The following is a 20,950-nucleotide window of genomic DNA, read 5'->3' on the forward strand; positions in this document are numbered from 1 at the left end:
ACACACACACACACACACACACACACACACACACACACACACACACACGCGCGCGTGCGCGCGCGCGCGACGTGTTTGCACCAAGAGAAGCCTGGAAGGGTATACAATAAAATATTAAGAGTGAGGTTGGGATTTACTGTTAACTCATTTTCTTCTTTGTTCTTTTCTGGACTTTCCAAATTTCCAATAATGAACAGTTATTACTTATGTAATCAGAAAAAATATGTAAATTACAAGATTAGAAAAGTACTAGGAAAAATATACTTAAAGGAGAGTGAAACATTGCTTACGTGGAATAGGGTACGCAAACCGGTCTGGGTGCTTTGTGATGAGGGTGTTTTTTATGTGTCTTCTCCCAACACCATGCGCACCTATGTCATTTTTTACAAAGGAAGTTAAAAATTGATAATTGTTAATAATATTCATAAACTGTTTTGAAGATGAAAATAAGAAAGCCACTTATGCAGTTAAACTTACCTAACAAGACTAGTGTTTTCCTTTTGAATGCTGTCAGTTTTACTACTTCTTCATATGTAACAAGATCTAATTGATCAAACACTAAAATGCAAAGATTTAGAAAGAATATAAATTTACAGAAGGAATATTTCATGTATGTAAATTATAATTTTACTGGCAAAACCAAAATTATAGTAAAGTCATGTCTTAAAAAATATGGATCCAACTTACAATATATAGCTTACATGTAATTTAAGTCATATAACCTTTTGGGAGAAAATTTCATTTTTAAGCCCATGAAAATGCACTTTAGAACCAGGGTCATCCAAAGATATGTTGAGCACATGCATAAAAGTCCAGTTGTAAAAGATACTGCATATCTTTTCATGCAGTATCCAACAAATCATATGAATTCATTCAAAACAACATGCTGTTCATATTTTTGCAATTCTAAGAAATCAGCAATACTAAAAAGAAAAAGTCTGCAGACAGCGACCAACATGAATGCAACTAAAGTTAACCAAGAAAGAGGCCAGCTAGATTATTTCTAGGGATGGATGAGAGATGCATGGACAGCTGGTCTTTAACTTGATGGTTCTTTCTTTCAACAGAGTTGCTGAAGGTAGCATGCTAGATTTCCTTCAAAGTCAAGTTTTGCACCTATGATTTCACACGCTTTGGAAATGAGCATCTCACAAGTTTTATTGTAACCCAGCTATCCATTCAATGGAAAGTCTTGGGTATGTAAGTAGGGGAACATGCTTCCCTGGGCCCCAAACTTTGTCAGCTTGTGTGTGGTAAGTAAGTTAGGATGGACAGAATGGGAAGAAGCATGAAGCAGAGTCTGAGCTTGGAAACTTTTGCAAAAGGGGAGTTCTCTAATCATTACAGACTGAGAAGAAACGCTTTAAAAAATGTTTTTTGGAAACCTGCCTCTTCACAAAACTATTACAAAAACTTTCCCAAGAGGATGACCGTTCCTGTTGAAGTTTAAGGTAGTCCAATTCTCACAACACATTTGAAAATTCTCACAAGAAGGCTAAAATCACGTGTCTATGTTTCCCAGAATATTTTTCTGTGTGGTACTACCCATATGTTGTCAGGCACACACTGAAATTTCTTTTTTAAAAGAATATTGAATAAGCTCTGGATTTTAGAGGGGTTGAAATAAATTCCATGAAATTGATTCCGTGGTGTAATAGAGGAATCTGAGATGCTTCAGTCAATCATTAAGAGAAGCTTCTACTCCCTGAAACAATATGGCCAAATGCTTTGAATATCAGCTCAGTCCTTAACATTTGTGTTCTTCCCAGTAGCAAAGAACCTTAAAATGCAAAATAGGATACTCTGGAATGCAACAGATCAGAAACAAACGAACAAAGGTATCATTCCCAAAATACTAAAAAAAAAGAAATACAATGTTAAAATAAGGGTTAGTGCATGTTAATGGGTATTTGTGCATTTTTTTTGATAACTTGATTGCATAAACGTTGACTAAAAGACTTAAAAGCATATTCTCTAGCAACAGCTAAAAACCACAAAATGCTTTCTGTGTTTAGAATGGCAGATTCAGAAAATCAAAATGAACATGAGGCTGTCTGCGTGGCGGAGCTAGCTAGTCATGCTGCAGTGGTAATGGAGCGACGAAGAGTTGCAAAAATAAAAGCAGGAGAGCTTACGGCATTGCTTTTTATACCTATTGCCCTCTGAGTGATATTTTCATCAAGAAAAGTATGCTTATGAAAGAGGTCCATCAACAAGCTGATATATTTTATTATATAGAAATAATCAAGCATCTCACAAAAGAGCAAGATGATGACACAAGTTTTCTGAATGGTATACACATCTCTTTCCCTCTACAGAGCCCTGACTCCAATCCTACTGAATTAAGTCATTTTTTTCAAACACATAAGAATGAGTTAGATATCAACAATCAACATGACAAATGAACAGATATGTTACACATCAGTATCTTAACCATATATGAGTAGCATGAAGAGGGTACTCCGGTCTAAATGAAATCATCACGTAGTCATAGGGTGGAGAAACAATAAAAAAGGATATTTTAAAATACGACATACAAAGAATATAAGGAGAACACTTAGAGACTGAACTTTTAAAGGTTTTAAGTTGTTTGTTTGCTGATTTAAAAAAAGGGACTTAATGAAAGGAAACCGTCAAAAACAAAGAGGCACAGTCACTCAACAGGTTACTTACATGCACAGAGGCCATTGGGAGTAAGACAGCATGAAAAATGTACAGGGGTCATTGAAATATGGCTTTTAATATATTAGTAAAATAAAAGTATAATATGCACAAAAGAAACTTTACCATGCAATATTCTAAACATGAGGCAAATAAATCACATTAAGAAACAAACTCATTTTAATAAAAATTCAACAATATCCTTATATAAAAGCCAGTGGGTTTTATATACTAGCATATGCATACAAATTTTGTCTGGGAATAGTTACAAGAAACCTTCTTCAGGGAGTGTAGGTGTGGAAGCCTTTTGCTTTTCATTCTGTATCTTTTCTAATCACATGTGCCTTACTTTTACTATTAAAAAAATGTCAACAGGGCAGTGAGATTATGGGCCACTTTTTGTCATCTTTAGAGTCCTCTGTATTAAAGAAAACAAAAATAATAGCTTTTTAAAGTCAACAGTACTAATTTGTGGTATTAAACATAATTTAAACACACCTATGAATGGTATTGTAGAAATCCTCTATGTTTGTATGTGTGTATGTAAATGGGGTTTCTCAGGATATTTAAATACCACTGCTCAGGGCTCTAACATTAAAAGAAAATGAATCAATGAAGAGTTTTAAAAAAGGTTTACATTAATAACTTGATCTTAAATTGATTTTGGAAGTCCTAGGGCTGAGGAATCTCAGTGCCTCAAAGAGTATAGTTCTTCTAGAAGCATGACAATACTTTTTGCATCAAATTTATGTGGCTAAAAGTCTTTCATGCGTTGCAGAAAATGTATTTGCTGTAAACGCTACACACACCATAATCAAATCTATTCCCAAGGCTTCAGAAATACTGTCTGGCATATTGTCCTGACTTCCTGGTAAGCTACTCAATGTTCATGACACCTTTGAGTATTCAGATACCTGTTCTCCAGTAGAATCTTTTCCATAAATAAGCCTTTAACAACATTGATTCCATATCTCAGTTGGAAAAGCTATCTTCAAAGTAGCTTTAAAGTATACTAGTATCTTCAAATACTGTACAAACCTCCACTTAGATAAGCCACTGTACACGGTAACACTGGGCCGAGTAAAGTGGGCCTAATGTTACCACATCCTCTGTTCTTTCAAGGAAAGGCAGAAACCCAGATTTTATGTTAAATATTTGATTTTCAAATGTGATAACTAATTAAGATTATTTTAAACACCGTGTGCATATGGGAAAAATAAAATTTATTTATGGGTCACACTCAGCTAATAGACTGCCACTATATAATGTGAGAGGTAGGCAACAATTTGAACAGAATTCTGCTTTAACTAGACATGTAGAATTTCCTGGTGACATAAATGGAAATAATTAATTCTAGTATTTTATCATTTCCATCAGTTCTAGATATTGATAAAGTTCTCATCCTTTATTTTTACTACAAATGTAAACAACTTCAGAATTTAATGATAAGGTTTGGATCTTGTCAACAATAGCTGCTGAATTCTCAAAGATTTGAAGCAGGAAACAAAACATATGCCCTTATTTTATTTTTTAAAAATTACTTATTTTTCAATGTATAAAAATCAGTTGCATTTTTAAAAAATTGAAGTACAGTTGATTTACAATGTGTTAGTTTCAGGTAGGTGTACAGCAAAGTGATTCAGATTCTTTTCCCTTATAGGTTATTACAAAATATTGAGTGTAGTTCCCTGTGCTCCACAGTAGGTCCTTGTTGGTTATCTATTTTATATATAGTAGTGTGTATATGTTAATCCCAATGGCCCTTATTTTAATTTACTGAGGACTACGGGACGATTCCCCCACTGTATTTTACAATTGACTTTTGAATAAGTCAGAAAACACCTTTCAGAAATATAGTTGGATTTGTGGCCTATGAACCCATTTGGCTAGTTCTTGGTATTAAAGAGTATGGTATTTCAAAGTTCTCAAAGCATTTGCCTTCCCAATGGAGGTCAACAGTATGTGTTTCTCTCTTTTAGAGCAATTCTTTATGTAGGCAATGCCACATATTAGGATAAACTTTCATCATAGCTAAAAGCAGAACAGCTGATAAAATACTTGACTTTCCTTCCTGACAATTTCATCTCTTGTAAAGGCAAGGTAATCAGTAGGTAAATGGTTCTTCTGGTCTTTATAATTAACAAAATGCAAGAGTTGACTGGTGATGGGGAAGAATGCTGAAGAGATGGTGGCAGAAAGGACATGCTAGGCAGTATATTCTAGAAAGTCCAGGGAAAAAGCCAGGCATCTTCTCCAGACCAGAAAAACTAATAGGAGATCTCATGAGTGATGATTCTGTGTGGGTGGGAATCCTAACAATGACATTCTGACTAGACAGTCACAAATGAGCCTAAACACAAGTTCTGTACAGAAACTTGAGTGGCCCTGCAAGGACCTTATAAAAAGCTCAGATTTTCTATCAAAGGAGGCTCTCAGGCAGTGACAAATACTGACATGTAGAAGGAACTGTGAGCATGAGGAAGGCTCTGAGGCCCGGAAGACCACTGCTTAGGAAGATGCTGTGGATAACAAAGAAGTGGTGGGTCTCCTCTTAGTTTTAAGTTTACGAGAACTTAGATAGATCCATGGTTTTGGATAGGAGGTGTTGTGTTTAAAGACGACAGAGAAAAAGCAATTCTATTCCATTTCTATGAGGTTCCTGCCTTCTCTAGCAAGGGTGATATAGCCTTCAAACATAATGGGCAATGTTTACCAGAGCTAAAGCTTAAGATAAGGGACAGCAAATGAGTACTTGGCTTCATTAAATGATATCCATTTATCAGGCCCAGTGATGAAATAACCTGAGATCCACTGAACTTTAGAATTAGAAAAGATATCCTTTATTGACTAACCCAATTCCCTCGTTTTGAGGCCCACAGGAGCCAAGTGATTTTGCCAAAGGTGCATGGATACACAGGTGTGCTAACTTCTGGTCCTAGCTTGGGCTGGCTATTAAGCTTACAGGTGCGTTTGCAGGACTACCAAGCACCACTTGTGATGAATCAGAGAGAACAGGAACAATGGAAGATCAGTGGTGCCCCGGTGGTCAAAGAATGGAAAAAGTTAACTCTGGAAAACACTGGCCACCAGATAGGATGCTGATTCTCTGGCAAAATTCTCAAGTGAACGATTCAACAGACTCTTTGTCAGAATTTAGAGAGTCTAGTTTTTCAATTAACTGGCTTCTTATTTTTCCTCAGAGCTAAATTAAAGAGTGTTGGCAAATTGAATACTCATGTCTACATGCCTTCCATCAGTAGAATATAAAAAGCTAAGGATGAATTGACAGCCTTATCGGCCATTTCTTTGCTTTTCTACGTTTAAATTAATTTTAATGCCATCTATATATCATTTAAAATCATTGTAAAAATTACAAGGTTATACATATATATGTAATGTCAATGGACCTTTTGAGCCTGTTAGAAGCTGATGGAAATAAAGGTGGTTATGGAGACCTGGCAATAACCACTGACATTTTATATTAAACAACATTCTGCTGCTACTACAGTGAATTTCTTCAAATAGTACTACTGGAGCATTTACAATTAGTTTTAACTAATTATATTTAACCTACTTTGAATATTTCTTCCCTTTATAAAACAAAAATAGCCATTATCAGACTAGTGCTCTGTAGTGGTATATAACCAGAAATGATACCTTTTATTGGAAATAAAAATGTGGCACACTGTAGCTATCATGATGGGAAAGATTTCCGCATTTAACTGAACCATTTAAAATTAAGCCATGTGGTCACTCACATTCATTCCACATTATACAATACTTCAAAATGTTTACTTTTACTCTCTGATCAAGAAATGAATCATTCAGAGTTTCAAAATAATTTTTCCTAGTGAATGCTAATAAAATATAACGTTCTACAGAGGGAAATGCATTTCATATCTGTCAGAAATATACTGTCAAACTGGGTGTGCATGATTGCATTCACTTGATTTTCTTTGCCATATGTTTGAAGTTTGGAGTTATTTCTGAAACCTTGGGAACTAATCTAATGCCAATGTTGGGGCTTGCACTTCCTCAGAAAAGTTCCTTATAAAAGGAGTCATATTAAGAAGTTATTGAAAATAAGTAAATCCCACGCTACATCATCATGCCTTTTCGTTAACTTAAGTTACATCCTGTGAGTCTTCTGGGAATTCTACTGCAATGACAGAGCATGCTTTTTTTGGTATTCATTTCAGTTCTTAGCAAATGAGTGAATATTTTGACTTAAGTTGAATGCAAGCTTCCATATAGACAAACATACCATGAAGGGCAGGCCAAGATAATGTTCTTGGTCTTTTAGGGGCTAAGAAATACCATGAAGGAAGAAGACTAGTGACAGGAACTGACCAAATTAAGTTAGTATCTATCTAATGTCATTTGCACTCTTTCAGATCAATCACTGAACCATTTGCAGCACAGCTCTCTGTTAAGAGCGCACCTTTGCCCTTAGAAATGTGGCACAGGGCCACGTCCAAGGGCCAGAGAGGAGCCAGGAGTGAGGGTATTTGCTCAAGGCCAGTCTCAGCAAGGAGGCAAGAATCCTGGCAATTCAGCAAACTCTCAGTCTCTCATTTCTCAGGGGAGGACTTAATGTACTGGGTTCTTTGAGTTCCAGAGAGTACTGTTTCCAAATAGCATTTTCTTCCTATAAAGTATAGCTCTGTAAAATATTTGGCAAATAACCAACATAATAATCGAAGGCAAGGGATTCTTAAAGCTTTTGCAAGCTGATGATCTCATATGGTGAAATTTTTTTGATAGAGAACTCTGAAGACGGAATTGAGATGTTACATCTACTTCAGTCTTTGAGATGTTTAACCGGTCTCAGTAAGTCGTACTTTTCCCTACCTGCATTGTGCTTTGCCAAATATTTATCTTTGTACTGCTTCTTTTTCTTGCCAAACCAAGTACAGCTGGCTTGCTGCTCCTGTTTGGTCTTCTCCATGGCAATGCAAGCGACTCGCCTAGCACACAAAGAAAAGAAAAAAACTAATGTATAGTTTTATGCTGATAAAAGAGGAAAACCAGTCGTTTGAAGAGTTTACATGAACCTGCGTGAACAAACTCCTCACAAACGTTTCAAATCATTCAGATAAAGGCTGCTCCTTGACAATTTCCTAGAAAGGTTTTAAAAATGCAGGCTTATATGAAAATAACATTGTATCACTTGAACATATACTAATTGATAACACAGATGAAAAGTCTAAACATATAGTCATGAAATACAGTGGAATGAGTGTGGGATTTTGAGTTGAGACAGGTCTGATTTGAATCCTGGCTCTATCACTTATTAGCTTTTATCAATTTAGTGTTAGGTGCTTTTCTAGGAAATTTACATATATTAACTCATTTAATCTTTCTAACAACACGTGAAATCATGTCACTGTTTTACAGATGAGGGGATCAAAGGACTGAGAGGTTAATTAATTTGTCCCAATCACACAGCTAATAAAGTGGGAGGGTGAGGACAGTCTGGCACTAGAGCCCATGCTCTTAGGCGATGCATTCTATTGGCAAGTTCCTTAATCTCTTGGAGCCTCTTGGATGGCTGCTGTAAAGAATTATAACAAAAAATGTAAATAATATCCCTAACACAGTGGCAGGCACAGTAGATGCCTAATAAATGATACTACTACTACTTGAAGATTCTAGGTAGGAAAAAAAAAAAACTATGATTAAATCCAAAGTTAGAATTACATTCAGAAAAATCATAATTTTGTTCTACATAATTACAGTATTCAGCATTAGTAACATATACATAAATGTTGTTAAAAAGTTGCTCTCTTAGGACTTCCCTGGTGGCACAGTGGTTAAGAATCTGCCTGCCAATGCAGGGGACAGGGGTTCGAGCCCTGGTCCAGTAAGATCCCACATGCTGCAGAGCAACTAAGCCCCTGTGCCACAACTACTGAGCCTGCATTCTAGAGCCCGCGAGCCACAACTACTGAGCCCATGTGCCACAACGACTGAAGCCCACACGCCTAGAACCCACGCTCTGCAACAAGAGAAGCCACTGCAATGAGAAGCCCGCGCACCACAACGAAGGGTAGCCCCCACTCGCTGCAACTAGAGAAAGCCCGTGTGCAGCAACGAAGACCCAATGCAGCCAAAAATTTAAAATAATAATAATAAAAAAAGTTGCTCTCTTAGGTTTAGGCTAAGCAAGTACTTGCCTTTCAAGATATTACCACAGAAGGTTTTGCTTACTTAATGACTTTGCTTGTGGGCCAATGTGGGGTGCCCGAGTGAGCCACATATAAGGAGAATCCAAAATCACTATCAGAATGCCATACAATGCTATTGAAAATGACGAGTTGTTTTCCAATGAGATTGTACTGATTTGCATTCCCACCAGCAGTATAGAGTTCCTGTTGTTCCACTTCCATGTGAACACTTGTTATTATCAGTCTATAATTTTAGCCATCATGGTGGACGAGTAATGAAATAACACTGTGTTTTGAGTTTGCATTTCACTGATTATTAATGAGATTGAGCACCTTTTCATATGCTATTGGCTATTGGATTTCCTCTTTTGTAAAGTGCCCGTTCAAATCTTTTGACCACTTTCCTATCCAGTTGTCTTCTTCTCATTGATTTGTAGGAATCCTTTATATGGTCTGAATATTACACTTTTGTTAGTTATATGTGTTGGAGGTATCTTCTTCCACTCTGTGGCTTGCCTTTTTAATCTTTTCATGGTATTTGATGAACGCAACTTATTAGTTTTAATTTAGTCAAATCTAGCAATGTTTTCTTTTATGGGAAATATTTTTGATATCTTTTTTAGGAAATCCTTCCTTGTCCCTAAAGATATTCTCCAATATTATCTTCTCAAGGGTTTATAGTTTTGTCTTTCATGTTTTGGTTTTTAATACACTGGAACTGATTTTTGTATGTGGTGTGAAGTTAGGGGTCCAATTTCTCTCATTTTTTCCCTAATGGATAACCAATTGCCCCAGCACAACTTATGGAAAAGTCTGTTCATTCCTCACTAGTGACTATTTATGTATGAGAGTGTTCAGGGGTTCTCTTCAATTGGTCTATTTGAACATCTCTAAGCCCATACCTTATTGTCTTAATTACTACAGCTTTATAATAAATCTTGGCATCAGTGGGGCAAGGCCTCCCTCCTTATGCTTCTAGAAGAGCATCTTGACTATTCCTGATTCTGTGCATTTCCTTGAAAACTTTAAAATTAGCTTGTCAATTTCAAAACGGTTGGGATTGAATTCAATCTATGAATCAATCTGGGAGGAATAGACATCTTTACAATATTTACAATATTGAGTCTTCTAGTCCCTGAATACAGTATGTCTTTCCATTTATTTAGGTCTTCTTTAATGTCTCAGTAAGTTTTATAATTTATCCTCTAAATGTCTTGAACAACTTTATTAGGTTTGTTCCTAGGTTGTTGATTAAAAAACTTATAAATGGTATTTAAAAAATTTGTAATATTGAAAAATTCAAACATATACAAGAGTAGAGAATAGTGTAACGAACCCCAAATATCTACAACCCAGCTTCAACATTTATTAACTCATGGCTTATTTTGTTTTATTTACAACCTACCCACCCTAAGATTACTTTGAAAAAAATCCAAGTTTGTATCATTTCTTCCTTAAATATTCTTAAATCCCCTTTAAACCTATAGGTTCCCTCTCTCCCTTTTCTTCTTGCAAATTATTTGTTGCAGAAACTGGTTGTTTGTCCTATGGTTTCTGATCTCACCCCTGTGGTGTCTTCAGTAAGTCTCTTTGTCTTTTGCATTTCCTGCAAATAGCTAATTAGATCTAGAGGCCTAATCAAACTTAAGTTCTATTTTTTTTGCAAGAGTACTTTATAGTATTATGGTGTTGCAGGTGGTGTTATGTAGGGTATTTAAAAATTATTTTCCGTTTTTTACTGTAAATAGAAATATTGATTTTTGTACACTGATTTTACATCAGCCATCTTGCTAAACTCTCATTAATTCTAATTGTTTATCTATAGATTCCTTTGAATTTCTACACAGAATCATATCACCTGTTATATATTTTTTCCCTTCCAATAATGTTTGCTGTAGGTTTATTGTAGATACTCTCAATCAGGTTTAAGGAAGCTCCCTTCAATTCACAGTTTGTGAGAGTTTTAATCATGAATGGATGTTGAATTTTAAAATCCGCACCTATGGCTATGACCATGTGGATTTTTCTTCTTTAGTCTGTTAATATGGTGAATCAGGTTGATTGGTTTTCCAATGTTGAACCAGCTGTTCATTCCCAGTACAAACTCTACTGGGTCAAGATGTATATCCTTTTTATATATTGTTAGATTCAATTTGCTAATATTTTGCTGAGGATTTTTACATCTGTGCTCATGAGGGATATGGGTCTGTAGTTTCCTTTTGCCTTTATTGACCTTTGGTATTAGGGTAATGCTGGCATCATGAAATGAGTTGGGAAGTGTTCTCTTCTACTTTCTTAAAGAGTCTTTCCTTCATGTCTCTTTCTCTCTCTTGCTCTTTGAGGGCTTTATTTATATTTATTTCTTTATTTTTGGTTAGGAGAAAGACATTTATTGGGAAATACTGTGAACTCTCAGCAACAGCAACAAAGTCAATCTCCATATATTACCTAAGTGGCACAGAGAGGAGGCTGATGAAACCTTTGCTTTGGGAATTCTTCCAGTTCAAGCCAGTATGTGCTGTCAGTCATAACTACAGCTTCTGTGAGGCACAGGATCTTTGGAAACATAAACAGAACTGAGGAATTTTTGACAGGTTAAAAGAGATGAAATCCTGACCTCGTGAAGCTTACGTTATAGTGTACAGAGTATCTTATAATAAATGTTTTTCAGCTTAAAAACTTTAAGAAAAAGAAGTTCCCAGTAAAAATTTGTGGTGTGGCCATATGTGGTGTAATGACAGAGGAATGATACTGATTTTTACTAGGCACTCAGGAAATGAATGTTATTTCTTTTAGCTCAGTATGTGCAAGGAAACTGTGTTAGAATTTAGGTCAACCTGGAAGGAAATTTCAAACACACGTTTAACATTTTATTGCTGACTGACTTGGATGAGGATCTAGTAGGCAAGGGAAGGGATGACAGATTCAGGGACTTAAATCGTATCAGGGGATTAGACTGATGGGCCTTGTCAAGCAAGATGAGATTTAGCAAGGATAAATAAGGTAAGGTATTTGGGTCCAAAAAAATTTATTTCTCATCTAGAGGATGTGAAAAATATGACTTGGTAGCAACACATCTGAACAAAGCTTCTGGGTCTGGCTGATAGTATTGTTTCAAATCTTTCTCATTAGTATTACACGTCCATCGACATTCTAGAGACCAGTTCACTTTTCCAGCAAGGGACTCTGCTTTTCCCCCTCAGTTGGGAATGCCTTCCTATACCTCCAGAGTCCTACTGTGGTCTCAAGGAACATACTGCCCAGTGGGCCTCTTCCTCTTCATCCTAGTTAGAATCCCCGTCTCCCTCTACGGTCACTGCAACTTTATTGAGTTCAGGTTTTCTGCAATAAACTGAACATAACATATAAAGTGTAACATTTCATCAGTTTTGAAACATTAATACATCCCATGAAACCATCACTACAATCAAGATAACAAACATTTTCATCACCCCAGGAATTTTCTTATGCCCCTCTGTAATCCCTCCCTCCCTCCTCCAGATCCCCAGGAAACCACTGTCACTGTAGATTAGTTTTGCATTTTCTGGAATTTTATATAATGGAGTTATACAGTATGTTCTCTTTTTTGCCTGGAAACCCAGCCTAATGATTTTGAGTTTCACCCATATTGTTGTGTGTTATCAATAGTTCATTTCTTTTTATTGCTTAAGAGCATCCTATTGTATGCATATGCCATCATTTGTTTATCCATTTACCTGCTGATGAAAACTTTAAAAAATTTTAGCCATTCTAATAGGCGTGTGGCCACTGAGTTTTTGTTAGTGCATTTTTTGTCCTTGGAAATTCATTTTGGTTCTTTTTCAAATCTGCTATGCCATTAAATTTTTTCCCCTCTTCTCTGAAGATATTTTTTAAGCTTTTACTGATTTTTAAAAGCTTGCTAATAAGCACAGTTGTTTAAAAACCTTTGTCTCCAAAAAAACACACACACAAAAAAACAAAAAACAAAAAACCTTTGTCTCCTAATTCCAATATATGAAGTAGGTTTGAGTTTGTTCCTGGCGTCTTTCATTTCTGCCAGGTCTCACTGGTTTCCATGTGCGCCTGCTTATTTTGACTTGCTGGTAACTGCCCTCAAGAAAGTTTACGCGGGGGATCAGGAGGAGCTCTAGGATGAGGCCTAGGATAAAAGTGTTCGCCTTCAGAGACTTTCATTTGTTTATAACAGATATTTGGAACTATTAGTAAGGGGGAAACCTCACATCAAGCACATAGCTGGAGTTTCCCTGGCTGTCCCGGGCTATGTGTACCTGGGTGCAAATCCATTCAAGGTGGACCAGTGGCCACAATTTTTTCAGGGGAACTTTGCTTTCCTTTTGCTCTGCTCACCGACAAGGCAGCCTTCTCTGCAGTCCCCTGGTGTGGAAGGGCAGTGAGGGGATGCTTATCTGTTTGCTCTTAACCTGGGGGTATAGCCTTTTGCAGATCCTGACAATGCGGGATGAGTCTCCTAAAAGATTCTCCTACTTGTACAGGCCTTATTAGGTCTTAACCTTGGTCCTCTGGCAGAGAAGTTTTTAGTAATAGAAATGCCCTCCTGGCAAAATGGACCAATTTGGTACTCTAATTTTTTCTGATTAATGGCTTTCATATAAAAATTGGTCACTGAGTTCCCCAATACCTTTTCAGCTACTCAGTACTTTTAAGGTCATTTTCAAAAACATATTTTCTGTAGCACTTTTCATTTTTCTTTTCCAGTGGGAGAATTGATCCAAATAACCTAGTCTACCATTACAGGAAACAGGAAGCAAATCTGCTTTTCCCCCTGCCATTTCTCAGGCTTCCTCCAGAGGACTCAGAGTTCTAGGTACTGGTGAGACATGATTTATACAAATGAGCTGACTAGGGAGAAGAGGTCTGGATTCTACATAATTATTTTCAACAAATGCTCATTAATATATGGCAGCATTCAATAACACATTTTGTAAAACATAAATATCAGTGATAACATAGTAACATCACCATCAAAATGACTTAGAAATCACTTTCCTCTCACTAATGCTTAAACTGTTTTCTGAAGATGAGACTTGAAAGACAGCATCAGATGGAAGGCTGCTACTTCCTCTAACTAGGCCTATGTTTCCTTGTGTAAAATGATGGCATCTGAAGTTCTTACCAGCTCTGACATTCTAAATTTAAGAGTATAGCTGAAAGAACTGATCAAGCAAAAGAGGTTAGCTGAGAAATCCCTTTAATTAGTGAAAAAAAAGGATGAAAAGTTGTACGTGTCTATGAACTCTATGCCTTTGGTCTCTTTCAGCTAGGTTCAAGTATTTTGGACATGAAGTTATCTATTTTGCACTAGCTTTCTGATATATATTGCCAAAGTACTGACAAAGGTAAAACTATTGACATTTTTCAAAAAACAGCAAATTGTAACATTAGTAACAGAAATAGATTTTACCAAAATACACAGTAATCCGTGACTCCTCTCAGTTAAAAACACGTCCAAAAACTGTTTGACTTTAACCTGCGTTCAAAGCCTGAACTGTCTAACAGACACACATTTTTAAAGACCCGGCAAGGGGGACTTCCCTGGTGGTGCAGTGGTTATGAATCCGCCTGCCAATGCAGGGGACACGGGTTCGAACCCTGGTCCGGGAAGATCCCACATGACTCGGAGCAACTGGGCCCGTGCGCCACAACTACTGAGCCTGTGTTCTAGAGCCCACGAGCCACAACTACTGAGCCCACGTGCCACAACTACTGAAGCCCGCGCACCTAGAGCCCGTGCTCTGCAACAAGAGAAGCCACAGCAATGAGAAGCCCGCGCACTGCAACGAAGAGCTGCCCCCGCTCGCTGCAACTAGAGAAAGACTGCGCGCAGCAACGAAGACCCAACGCAGCCAAAAATAAATAAATGAATAAATTTATTTAAAAAAAAAAAGACCTGGGAAGGTAAAGAACGAAGCTTCTGACTATCTTATCCTTCTAATAGTGAAACATTTTCTCTTTAAATACCTGGAATGACCGTGAATCCTGGCCATTTGAGTTTTTCGCTGGTGGTGGAGTGGAATGGGGGTGGTGAGAGCATGTGGAGGGGCAAGGAGTGGGTACATTTAAAAAAATGCAATTCTAAAAGGATGGAAACAGCATATAGGAATAGAGGGCTCTGCTAAGAGACCACGATGTGACCATGACCTGAGGCTAGTCGCTCAGCCCCTCTACAGACCTTCCTCTCCTCATGTGTGAAACAAAGACCTGACTCTATAAGCAGGAGCTTACTTGGTGCTGACAATTTAGAATTCTTGGATGACTAATTTGAACTGTGTTTGGCTAATAGAGCAAGGAATATATTAAACAGGTTTTACCCTATAAAAGAATAAAATATAAAGCTGAAAAATAGATGACCAGGCTTCATTTTTATTGGAAACTAAAAGAAAACAACAAAAACATACCATTCCTGAAGTTCTGGAGAAGGAATGAGACCCGCAGTTCCATTTTTGGAGTTTTCCAGTTTACCCTGCCACCAATTGTGATCATCCTTACTGATAATCTGGATAATGTCACCAACTCTGAATCGAATGCCAGCTTCTTTGCAGGGGATGAGGTCATCCTTGGCTGGATCATATTCAAATTGTGCTCTTACATAGATCTATAAAACAGGAGTTTGTAAGAAAAAATGCCATGGTGATGTGAAAGAAAACAGTCAGCTCTAACTTAATAACCACATACCAACACTTACTACAATACAAACAGGACATTAGATGGTGAAAGCAAATATGATGCATGGAAATACAACACAAAAAACAGCTACCACTAGAAACAATGTACTACTTTTGGTGTGTACAGGTTCAAGCCTTTGCTCTTTTTATTTGGAGGGAACACTTAAGATACTTCCTTAGTAAAAATAGACTTAATTTCTGCCTTTACTATAATAGGATAGGCTTAAAATTATAGAGAAGTATGCTTACCATTTTAAAATCTGAATATATTTAGTTGCTATTATGCATAAGTTGTCATGATCACATGGCAGCCTTTAAACCATGACCACAAGCATTCAGGACAGGTTTTAACCCTAAAGCAGTACATGATACAAAACTAGCAAGAACTCCGTGTTGGTATCTTGCTGTAAAATGCTTACATGACAACTGGCAGTGTGTCTACACACTGCTGATAAGCTTAAATGTAATTCAAACAATTTTTTAAAGCATTTAACAATAGTTTTTTTAAACAGGATTTAGACTTTGTATTTTACTCTTTTTAGAGAAGAAAAGTGAGTTTGAATCTTGGCTTTGCCAGTGTAACACTTGAAATCTGCACAGAGCTTCAAGATATGCATGGTTTAAGGCTCTGAGTTTTATGATATGTGAATATAACTAGTAAATATTATAAAAGGAAACAGATTAGCATACAAGGGGTTATATGGTACCATTTTATGAATCACTGGATTTCTAAATGATTTAAAATAAGGTGCTAGATATTGTTGCATCACTTATGGGTGAGTTCTATTAGGTGCTAGTTTATGCAAATCTTAACTCACAATTTGATATTTTTTAATAGCACATTTCACAAAAAGTACCATAAAAATTCTATCTCTTGAAATTAAATTTGAATATTAATGTTTAAGTCACTGTAAAACCAACCTGAAGGCTTTGGAACTATTGTGTGATTATTCTAAGTTTCTTTTCAGAAATCCAGCCTATAAAATTAACAAGTCTCTGCATTTGCACCTAAAATTCACACTCAAAGTGCCAGCAAATTGAAAGTTACTTGCTTGTGTTAGGCAGCACTTAACTTTTCATGTTTGATTAGGCTGTAAAGCCAGGAATTTTCTGTTCTTTTTTTTTCATTGTATATGGCTTTTAGAAATACACATGCAGATACAAATTATGAAAAAGCCTTCAAACTTCAGACAATTGTTGCTTAAAAATGTTCACTGGCATGTACGTTGTAGTTATTCTTAGAATTCTAAGAATTTTGTAACCTTTAAAAATTTTTTTCCACCCCAGAGGCAGGCCCATAAGATCCCCAAAGGCTGAATTCTCAACCATCAACACAAAATGATCAGGTTGAAATTACAATAACCATCACAGCTACAAAGATGTTAGGAAAAAAATCTTTATAGAGAATTAGTCATGTGTAATGTGTTAAAATGAAATGGTACAAGCTCTCAATGCTCAAATGTTATGGTCCAAAATGCAGACATTATGGGATGAAAAGGGTTAATAAAGGATTGGCTATTAGCAGCTCAGTTTAGAGAAGTTTCTATAGAGGGTATCTATTCACCTGTCGTCCTTTTGGTTGGGTAGTTGATGGCAAGTCCTGTAGAATAAAGCCAACCCAGGAGAAAAATTTTCATTTACTTTTCAAAGAGTACAAGGTAATTTGTGTGTTCTGTTACAATATGGTTAAAAAATGAGCTAGATTTAAGTTGTAAAGAGATAATATACATTATTCCATTTCTCAGAAATGTTGAGTTATCAAAAAAAAAAAAATCAAACCCAGGCCATTTAGCAGCAAGCTGAAGAAAGCAGGTAAGTTTAAGCAGAGAGAAAATGTGTTCTTAAGAAACCACTCAGCATCTTCAACACAAAAGCCACTGCAAGTGAAATAGCCTATTTAAAAAACCCCCCCAAACTCAAAAGAGCTGTTGCCCTTTTCAACTTAGTCACTGCAACCATTTAGATTTCGAAAACTTCAATGGTTGTACGGATTTTCACCATCTTAAAGTTATTAAATGTTATAAATGAATTCCTTTGGTAGCCTGTTTTGAAGCTGCAAATAAAAGTCTCAGGAAATTTTCTTCCATAATTTCTCTTGTATCATTCCATTTGAGGTGATCTCTAAATTATTTAAAAATTTGATAAAAATGTTGATATATTTTTAAAGGGCAAGTTAATAGGAAAAAAGTGATACTGCTGTATTATTAGAACTCTCAATATTTTTAACAGCAATGTCAGCAACTTAGAGATTTTGTTACCCCAAATATTGCACACCTGCACGTATTAAGTGCTCCCATTTGTTTAAATTAAAAACAATTCTTTTTACTTTCCAAAATGGATAGTTCTGGAAAAAAAAAAGTAAAATTCCAAGTTCAAGTCAAAATATAAAGTACTTTGTGTTAAAGATGTGATAATAGCGTGGCTTAAGTGCAGTTTGAAGCCAGTTCCTTTTGCTGTTTATATCCAGGCAAGGCTTATAGTTCACAAAAGTATGTGCACGTACCACAATAACAGAGGGCACACCAATTCGTAAACTTAGATAGCGGAAACTAAAACATGTTGCTGATATCACTCAGAATAGACAACTACAAAGCCCGAGAATACCCAAATGCCTACTCTGCAAAATCCTTACATTTCTTTATCTTTCTCAAATTCAAAAAAAATGTTGAGAAATTTCAAGAAACTTCCATTATACATCCTTTGCATAACTTTGAGCAAAGTCATAAATAGTAGATGGGTGACAGAGAAATATTTTGAGAATGACCAAAGCAGTCTTGAACTACATTTCTTCAAATTTAACTAATGAAAGGCATTTTTAATGAGAAGAAAATGTTGAAAAAGATTTTCCAGGAGTAAACTGCATTGTAGCTGTAGTAGCCTTGTATATCGGCAGAAGACAATATTTCCACTGAACACATGTAACTAGAACACTCATGGCAGGTGGCACCAACAAAATTGTCACACTTTGCTGTGTGGAGCTAGAGTTCTTACCGAAACAGAATTGTTAGTGCTGCTATGACCATTAGCTGGGGACTGTCTGGAAGTGGAGGGGGAATCTCTCTGAAATAAGACACAAGGTTCATTAACACAGAACACCAGCACAGAAACAGAGATATTCACATCAACAGTTACAACCACAGTCTGACAACCATTTCCTTTGAGGTTTTAGCTATAAAGGTGCCATACTGACTTACTTGCATCATTTCACAGAAGTATGGAAAAAAATTTTACAGTTTGAAGATTCACATATTGTAAGTGATGACCATGTCATTCATTAACCATTTCTTTCCTGTCTCTAACATTCTATAACCTTTGCTTTCTTTAAATAAGACCCCGAAGGGTGACTTGATATTAAAATCCTATCAAGTACTGTAAAATGACAAATATTACTATAAAATTATTGTGCTGAAGATCCCAACTGCCTAATTTTTATTGAAAATTAGGTTTGAAAAGTATTTAATAATCCTTAGGTACCTCGGTATCAAAAATTACTGAATGATGCAATTTGAAGTGAAGTGAATCTCAAAGACTTCTCATGTTGTAATCACCTTAGAATCTTTCTAGGATAGATATTACTAATAAGGGTAAAAGATATACACCAGAGAAGAAACCTTTATTCTTTTAGATTATTTTAGCGGATTAATTAAAACAATAATCTTGAGCCTCTAAAGATTCTGGCAAAGATCCCAGCAGCCACAACCACTATACTATGTGACATGCTCAAAATCCTTTCCAGGCTCCACTCCCTTATTGTCCAAATAAACTTTAATGTTAGAAAAAGGAGGGGATGAAAGTAAGTATTTAAAAATTTTTGGTTTAGTAGAGTTCTTTGAAACCTTTGAAATGTGCATGTCTGCTCAAAAGACATTTGCTTTTTCTAGAAAACTTAAAGAAAACCTCCGGAACCTGTTAGCCTTTAAATAATGGGATCCCTTAGATGAGTATTGTCAGATGTTAGTGAGCAGAATGATGTCTAGGCGCCACCCCCAGAGACTCATGTCAGTAGGGCCAGGGTGTGGGGCAGGGGCCCCCTCTTTTACCAACGGCCAGGGGGATGCTGATGAAGGTGGCCAGAGAGCTTTTCTTTGGGAAGTACTGCTGTAACTGGGAAGAGTCCAACCACAGGCTTGAATTCTGCCAGAGCACAGGAGAGTCAGACAGATTGGGGGTAGGGCTAGGAGGGGAGTACATTTTTTCCTATTCTTCAGAGGTAAAGAAGGTAAGAGAGGGCTCTTCTTACTCGAGAGCATAGCATTTATATGTGTAATTCTGGTCCCACCCCAAAACTAGTTCAACCACTCAAAAACACAAGAGAAAATTTTTAATAACTACCACTATTTTCTGGTTAGTGAGCCAAAAAGACAAAAATCAATCGTATTCACTAAATTTCTTCCAAGATGAGAAATGGTATGAGGACCACCTGTGATTTTTAGACTATCAAAATGCTTTACATAAAAATGCATGTGACAATCTCTCTTTTCCAGTAAGGTTTGTGTACTAGGTAACAAATTTCAAAACTATAAATCCTGGAGCAGAAGTAGTTCTATATTTTGTCTTGAAATATAGTACTAATTGAAGTTCCATAAAAAGCCACCGAGAGGAGCTCAAGACCTGATACAACAGAAACCCCAATTGTCACGGCTCACTAAAAATATACTTGACAGAACTACAAATTCTTATGCATGTCTTCAATAGGTTTACAAAAAAACATGAAGCCTCTGATTTTTCTTGTGAAATTTACATCACTACTAGAGACTGGAAGAAACATCATAATTTCTCCATCAATTTCTCCTAAGTACAAATTCAATCTTCTAGATGAAATAAGTTGTCTGCCAGTCTTAAATATTAACTGGAGGAAATGTGTACTTCATATTGATGTACACATACTTGGAAGATGCACAAGAAAGAACAAGCTTCAGAAAAAAATATTCAAACTGAATGTGCAATGACCAAAGGATGACACCATTTAGGCCGGCTCATATTTCCAAATATAAAAAGAATAGGTTTTTGAATCTCACTTACTAACCAATAGCAAACTGAATAATATAGGTTGGGAAAGCTACAGTTTCTAAAGGATAAGCCTATTGTAAGAAAGGAACTTTGGGTTTGTATTACTCTAGAAAACTTGTTTACGAATCAGATAACATTCCAGTTTAAACAATTTCACAGAAGGTTGCAAAAGCCTATATTCCTCTAATAACATCAGTTATCAATTTCTCATAGACTTAACATCATCTAGAGACCTGTCACAATTATCTGAACTACTCTATCTTAACAGAAATAGACCACTTCTCAGATCCTTGGAAAGAAGAACTATCTATGTGATTTCTTAACAAGGGAAGTGAATGTACTTCCTGGAAATATTATTGCAATTATGATCTTTTTTTCCCCCAGAGACTCTATTTGTTCTGTATTAAGCCTTTGTCATTATTTGGA

The 20,950-nt window shown here is 36.3% G+C and overlaps 1 protein-coding gene across 8 annotated transcripts in view; it reads right to left on the minus strand.

The window, feature by feature from the left end:
- The window catches only part of CASK (calcium/calmodulin dependent serine protein kinase), a 386,526-nt gene that overhangs the window by 17,563 nt on the left and 348,013 nt on the right, over nucleotides 1-20,950 (minus strand). For 2 of the 8 annotated variants that reach the window (XM_029240356.1, XM_029240355.1), the window contains exons 18-23: nucleotides 18,506-18,574; nucleotides 17,079-17,114; nucleotides 15,248-15,444; nucleotides 7,513-7,628; nucleotides 478-558; nucleotides 291-371 (exon numbers count right to left, since the gene is read on the minus strand). In XM_029240356.1, coding sequence (XP_029096189.1) covers nucleotides 291-371; nucleotides 478-558; nucleotides 7,513-7,628; nucleotides 15,248-15,444; nucleotides 17,079-17,114; nucleotides 18,506-18,574 — 580 coding nt within the window. The remainder of the gene's footprint in view (nucleotides 1-290; nucleotides 372-477; nucleotides 559-7,512; nucleotides 7,629-15,247; nucleotides 15,445-17,078; nucleotides 17,115-18,505; nucleotides 18,575-20,950) is intronic. The other 6 variants (XM_029240361.1, XM_029240359.1, XM_029240357.1 and 3 more) reach the window with 3 other exon arrangements.

Source organism: Monodon monoceros, unplaced genomic scaffold (assembly GCF_005190385.1).
Source record: "Monodon monoceros isolate NGI ecotype Baffin Bay Population unplaced genomic scaffold, NGI_Narwhal_1 Super_Scaffold_22, whole genome shotgun sequence".
In the NCBI taxonomy this organism is placed as follows: Eukaryota; Metazoa; Chordata; class Mammalia; order Artiodactyla; family Monodontidae; genus Monodon; species Monodon monoceros.